Source organism: Eutrigla gurnardus (genome assembly GCF_963514095.1).
Source record: "Eutrigla gurnardus genome assembly, chromosome: 24".
Taxonomy (NCBI): Eukaryota; Metazoa; Chordata; class Actinopteri; order Perciformes; family Triglidae; genus Eutrigla; species Eutrigla gurnardus.
Window position 1 is genome coordinate 5022793 of NC_139935.1, and position 7092 is coordinate 5029884.

The following is a 7092-nucleotide window of genomic DNA, read 5'->3' on the forward strand; positions in this document are numbered from 1 at the left end:
GCTGATCGGCTCCTAGCGACCTTTTTAATGCCAAGGAGTGTTGAGCTTCATTTTCATTACGAGCTGGGAGTTTATGCTGTACGTCTCTGCCTGTGGGGCAGGCCATAGAGCATGTGGAAACAGAAACACCATCATAATGCTGCCATCGCTCACTTGAAACCCCCTCTCATATCTCTTTGGTGTTCTGTCCCGTCGTTTTTTTAACTCGACTTGAAACGTTTACATTGTGCGGCGTGATTTATGATACTGAGGCGCGTTCAGTAAAAACCTGTACAGTTTCCGAAAACCGCATGGTCGTCGTCAGCCTACAAGAGGCGCTGTTTCTTACTTCCTGTCACGCCGACGCCACTGAGAGGTTGCATTACAGCATCATCCACACACGTCTTCCATATCGAGCGAATGAGGCCTCAGTGGTATTTGTGTCATCTGGGGGGAAAATATCCAGTGTTCCCCTCGTGACATCGATGCAGCAGGACGACACTGAAGCTCTAAGCTACGCTGAATGTCATCAAGCCGGTGCGGCGTATTAAAAGTTGTAAATATTGTCATGAAATCCTCTCGGGGAATGGTAGCCCGCGACAACGAACCACGGTTGGTTCATTCTTCCATGCGCACTGTGAAGATTATATTTATTTAAATGATGTGAATAAATCCGACATTTACGCCTAGACATCTGCATCAGACAACGTCTTCAGTTGTTTCTTATTAACACACATTCTCTTAACAATCACACTTTCACTCCTTTTATTTCACGTGCTTGTCTTCTGGTAAAAACTTAGACCAAGAAGCACATTCTGGAAGACTTTGTGGCATGAAAATCAACTCACAGAGACTTGAAAGTTGGCTGAAGATAGGCATTGCTTCATCCTGAATAAAAGCGATTATAGTTGATATTTTGATGATGAAATGATATTAAACAAAATCCGACAGGATGTTCACTGTGATGGATTGCCGAACTCAAGTCACTTTAAAGCCTCTTTTGATGTAAAACACGTTTATTCTTGCTACTCTAGCTTTTCCTTGTATCATTCTGATCGTCATCATCCGATGAGTTTTGGCCCGCAGCGAGCTACTTGCAGATGTACTAATTCCTTCTGAGCACTTTATGGACTTCTCGTCCATGTTGGTTCGTTCCTGATCTCGGAGACGGCGGATGAGAAGTGATCGCACCACCAGGTCCATTTAGGAGCTTTTCCAGAGCTCTGATCAACGTATCGGATGAAGATCACATGATAAGAAAGCTCCAGAGTAGCTACTAAATGGACCTTGTTGTGAGATTGTTTGTTATGAACGAATAAATGTAAAAAACACTGTTATGAAGTAGGAAAAAATTATATTTTATTTTTATACATATCTTTCTCATTCACCTTTTCGTTTCTGTACTGTTGGGTTAGTAATTTATTGTACATTATTTATTGGTTGATTTGATGCATTTGTTTATTAATTTTAAACCCTGACTGGACTGTTTTAAAGGAGAATACCACTTAGTTAAAGACATTTATTTGGGCCTCGTGTGGTCATTAGCAGAACTGCAGGCACAGCCGTCGCATGACCTTTGTCCATTTGTTACTCCGAGGTTCACAGTTTTTTAAATGTGGTGACCTTTCAAAAACAAACTGTTTCTTAACATCTGGAAGTTGTTTTCAACACTCACATCGATAAACCATAAACTGCAACTTATTATAACATGAATTGTCTGTTTATGTTTTTTTTTTAAGCAACGATATATTGATCAGGGCTCCGCTCATTTCACTTTCAACTCAGCTTTTCCAAAATTGCATAACACCAGGAAGAGGAGATTGTGACCTCTTAAACACTAAATATACTCAATAGTAAATATGTTGCAGTTTGTGTTTGAGTTGAAAGTGATTTGATGTCACCCTTGTGATTTATCGCGTTTAATGATGTCTGTCTTGCCTTTTTTTGAAGTAAAAAATATATAACAATTATAGCGACAACAATATTTATTTATATTTATATAATTTCTGTTGTATGTTATGGAACAGTAAAATTCTGATTGTGAGATAAAACTGCCTGTTGTCCTCCTTTTTGTGTCCGTGTGTGTGTGTGAGGTGTCTGCAAAATGTTTTATCGACAAGGCTGACCAACAGATAAGCTAAGGTAAGACGAAATATACAATGCTTTATTATATTGTTATTATATTATTAATAATAATAAATCAAAATCTAATTGCAAAGAGTCCCCAGAGTCTACATCTATTTATAATTACTGTTTTTAACTGTTATTGGGGAAAGAAACACCCTCAGGGCAAGTTGCTAGGTAGCAAAAGAAAAGCACGTCACGGAGGTTTGTGATTGGCTCCTCCCTTTTTTACGACGCTGATATTTAATTAACCAATCACATTTCACCTCCAACGCAACGACAACCTAGCAAGATGGCGGTGTTGTAGCAAGCTTTTTATGACTAAAAACTGTAATAATAATTTGAATTGGTGATTAAACTATAATATTATTTTGAAGTGGTGAAGAATGGAAGACTTTCGGCTCGCTGGAGACCGTTTGGAAAGCCTTTTTTTGGGACTTTTTGGTCAACTCCACCAAGGCAACCCGGTGAGTTAACAAACGGGTTAAACTGATGTTGTATTTAAGTCCATAACATATTACACCGTTTTTTATTTGCGGTGTTATCAGGTCGGTTTGTAAACCGTCATTATTAGCCAGGAAGGGAGTAACGTCTATGAGAAACCAATCAACACTACAGCTAGCTAGAAGGCTAACATTGGTTAGACAAGCTAGCAGCAATGATTGCTATCTCCCAAATAAAATGTTTTATAGCAACATCTGAAGACAGTAGGAACAAGTTTTCTTTACTTTTCAATTTGACGTGTTGTTACTTACATTAACTTCATTAACATCACATGAATACATTATATTTTTGTCCACTTGGGGGCAGCAGAAACAAGCTATACACATAAGTCAATTGCTCTGTTGATAGTGTAGAAATATTAAAGATATATGATTTTTAAGGATGTCCACCGAAGTCAGAGGAAAGGAAACTTCATTGATATTCATTTTTTAGATGTCTTGATCCTTTTACAAACCACTTGTCGTCCCTATGATCTTCAGTTTGCCTTCAAACGCCCATTGACTGGTCAAATGATAATTTGAAGCTATTTAGATTGACCACATCTAGATGCATGTTTTCCAAACATATACAATTAGGACATGTGGAATTAATAAAGCACTTTTCACCACACTTGCAGCAGGAGAACAACTTTACTTCTTTTATTAACATGCAGTTACATAGTTTAAAATCCAGGTGGTGCACTCTTCCAAACATACAAAGAAGAATCTACAATTTCATCTCAAATCCTAAATATTTTTACATTTTCAGTCATGGCAGATACAGTGCAGATACATTATAATCAAATGTGGCTGGTATTTTCTTTTTATCCTCAACCTCAATTCTTGTGGTCTATATAATACACTTCAGATATGACTTTGCTGTTTAGTTTTACACACCGTCGCTGCCACAATCAGGGCCGGTGTCATTGTCGGCGATAGTCAGTAATAGTTTTAATATCTAAACAGAGAAAATGTCATGAAGTGAAATCACACCATGCAAAGTGAAGTCTTCTTCAGACCTGATGAGCCACATGTGTTGTATGTTTCAGGCCTGCATCAAAGTGTGTGGCGTGCTAGATTAAAACCAACCAAACGAACACACCTGCAGGTAAGCTGCCTAAAGGTTCACGATGCTCTGAGTCTATACTTCACATACTTTATAGGCCTGCATGATAATCAAGGGTTATATTTATATACGTTGGGCAAGAATAGGCTGGTAATATCAGACATGCCAGATATTTTCTCACACAGTTGGTCATCTGTCGCAGTGATGATGACTTGTACCCCAGCCTATCACACTCAACCATGCTGTTTGTTACTCTATGCCAGATATGGATGCTAAAGCCCCGGTAATCACCAAGATGGCAGGTTTCAAATATGCAGTGGCAGCCAAGGGAGGAAATAATGATTTCCAGCATGTTCTCCTGGTGTCAGTGGGCTGCAGGAAGAGAACGGTGAGAATAGTGATGTGTTGCTATTTCAGTATTTTACACACTGCACCTATTATGACCTAAGCGGGAGACGTTGTCAAACAGTGTGTCTTTGTAAATCAGCTTAAATCAACAGATTGTAACGCAAGCGGGCTGCTAGTCTGAATGAGAAACAGGCAGATATTCAGTATACAGGTGAAGTTTAAACTGTGGAGGTCGGGTCACTTTTGATCATCTCCCTTGAGAAAGAGGGAGATGCTGTTCAGCTCTGATAGAAACCATTTGAGAGAGTTGCTGTGGTCGAGCAGGGTGAGGCTGACATATGGGGCGTCAAAAAGCCCATATCTCAGCCCAACCCTCTCGCTGCGCGACGCGCGTCGCCCTGCTGCCCTCAGCTGCTCAGCAGCACGATGATGTAGATGAGGAGCAGGCAGATGAGGATGAGGGTGAAGTTGACGAACAGCTCCTGCAGGTTTCTCTTGGCCTGTGGGTTGACCTCGATCTGGGACGCTCGGCGGATGGCCGACTTGGTCATGTGCTGAACGCGCTCCATGGTTAGATTTTGATGGGCTGGGTTGTGAGAGGGAGGGACTCTTGTCAGGCTGGTGGGCCCGTGTGCACCGACTGGAGCCGGACTGAGCCGCTCAGGCTGGTTTTAGGAGGAGGAATCAGGGGATCAGATGAGCTCAGGTCAGGTGTTGGAGGCGGCCCGGCCTGAAGTGCTTCAGTCCTGGTTACGCAAACGCAAACAGAGGCCTCTTTTCTTCTCTCCCCTGCTGGGGAAAACACAGACAGAAAGAAAAGGCGTGTTAGAGACTCGCTTGCCTTTCGTACTTTAAATTTAAACGCACTTCAGCACCCTCTTTCACGTGTGTTCCCGTGTGACCTCTCTGTATCGGTTTCTGTAACACATGGTGTGATGATAAGAGCCAGCTGTGGTCTGATGATGTGTTAAGCCGGAGTAGCAGCAGCAACACAATGCTAGTGGCGAGGTGCCATGAAGACATGAAGTGAAACACACGACGCAAGACATTTTTATTAAAGATAAACTACAACGTATAAAACTGCACTTTTATCAAGTCTATCCCTAAATTTCAACAATTTAAGTGAAACAATGTGACTTTTATAAGCAACTCTGATACAAAGTGCATAAAATCTTGTTTTCCTAAACTTAAATATGATATATTCATAATAATCAGCATTATTTACCAGCTTACTAAATAGTTGCGTAGCGATATCAGCCAAATGTTAACATTAGCCGTTCCATTCCTTCTGAATTAAGCTTTCTTAGAGGAAGTTTGCAATGTCCAATCTTAGTTCCACTCTCTCTCTTAACAGCCTTAACACGCTCTTCTGCATGTCGAATAAATGAAAGTGGAAAAAGGCATGTGGCCGCAACAATAATTGACCTTAGCATTCTGTTAAATCCCTTTTTTGTCATCTGATCTGGGACTTTCCTGAGATCAAAGTCACCGTGACAAGGTGACCGCGCTCCTGCGTGATCGGATCCAACAAACGGCGAACATCTCACCGCTCGCACATCCTCCCTGCCAAGTTATTTTTCTATTTTTACCGAGAATAAAAGTCCTGCTTGTTTAGTTGTAAGACAAAAGGCGAGAACGACATCCTGGCATCTTTGGATTCCTGGAGCCTTCGTTATTAGAGAGGGTGGTAATCTGCCCATTAGACGTATCCTGTGTACAGAGGATGATCCTGTGGCCATTTTCCATTTTGCTTTGTTACTTCCAGTCCACTTGACTGCAGTTTGGCATCAGCGCAGATAGCGGGACTCATTTGGTGCCTTCAACAGTTTTCAACACGTCTATTTTTATCCTTTCACGTTTGTTTCTTCCACCCGTAATCTGCTTGTGAGTCACCCATTATCACTTGACATGTTAGCACCTTAACACACACACACACATCCTCACAGTCTGCCTCGAGACCTTCTGACCCGACCGACTTGTCGGCTCTGATAGCAGGAGGTTTTGAGGTTTGATTTCTAAGCCCAGAAGACTCACACTCATTGAAGGCACGTTTAGAAGATTCAGTTTCACTACAATCTTTGGGAACAAAGAAAAAAGTTGGAGCTAAATCCTTGGAAATCCTTTCAAAAAATCACACAACAAAAATCTATTAAAGCTGGACTCATCATTTCTTTGTTGCCACCCTCAAGTGGCCATTAGAGGAACTACAGCTTAAACAAATGACAAAATTCCTCCATCCGTGTTGTGTATGAGAGGAGCCTCCCCGTCACAACAGCTCATACTCATCCTCAAACAATAAATACCCATAATTCCATGCCAGCTCCATCATGGAGTAAAGAAAATTAAATCTGCTGCCAAGACAGAAAATGCATCAAGGTCACCACAGGACTGTAACCCTCAAATACAACTTTTTTCCCATAGTAAAGCTTCCAGTAGATCACATTGATCTTGCGTGGCTCACGTCGTTTGCAGGCATATTTAGCTATAAAATGTTACCAGGAAATCGGTGTTTAATTTGAGGTGTTTGGCTCCGCAGCATCGCGTCATGTGCGTCGGATGGGAAAGTAAGACCAGTGTTTATCCCTCGGGGATGTTCAGTCCAGTTTCCTTTCCCCCGTCCTGCCATTCTGCACTTGATGTTTTATAAGAAGCAGTGACTCATGAAGTTCCTCTCCGTTTCTTAAACGGTAAAAGACAGCCGAGTGTTTCCCTCACAGTAACACAGCGATGTCCTGCTGTGCCCCTCTAACCACCAGCTCATTAAACAAACGGCTAGCTTCAACTTCTGGAAGTCTGTGGGGCTCCATAAAAAAAAACAGTTTTATTCTCATTTAATCCACCAGAAATAACAGTACTTAACTTCTAGGCTTATGATTAATTCTAAGCGGTTATTATCTGGTAAACGTCGTCTGCCATCATCATTATCTCATCATCGAACGTCATAAAAATACCAAATAAAATCGGCTCTACCCGCGGAGGATGCTGCATGTTTCCTACCTTTCAGATGAGAACAGAGCTGGTTGGAGTTTGAGAGAGAAATGTCAGATATGCAACGCTCTCCTAGGCTGTAAACACAATGAGAGAGAGGAGGGG

The 7092-nt window shown here is 41.4% G+C and overlaps 1 protein-coding gene across 5 annotated transcripts; it reads right to left on the reverse strand.

Moving 5' to 3' along the window:
* Positions 1–3910: 3910 nt before the first annotated feature.
* pln2 (phospholamban 2) lies at positions 3911–7092 on the reverse strand. 5 transcript variants are annotated; one of them, XM_084004628.1, is made up of 2 exons: positions 6997–7092; positions 3911–4788 (listed from the first exon to the last, which is right to left on the reverse strand). In XM_084004628.1, the coding sequence occupies exon 2, from the start codon at positions 4566–4568 to the stop codon at positions 4407–4409; it is 162 nt and encodes a 53-aa protein (XP_083860754.1). In that variant the 5' UTR covers positions 4569–4788; positions 6997–7092; the 3' UTR covers positions 3911–4406. The 5 variants fall into 5 exon arrangements, 4 of the variants coding, with proteins under 4 accessions (XP_083860754.1, XP_083860755.1, XP_083860757.1 ...); XM_084004629.1 differs by having other exon boundaries at positions 3911–4791; positions 6997–7091; XM_084004631.1 differs by lacking the exon at positions 6997–7092 and adding an exon at positions 6970–6993.

Coding starts and splice junctions, on each gene's coding strand:
- pln2 (XM_084004628.1), bottom strand. CDS start 4,568: ATGGAGCGCGTTCAGCACATGACCAAGTCGGCCATCCGCCGAGCGTCC.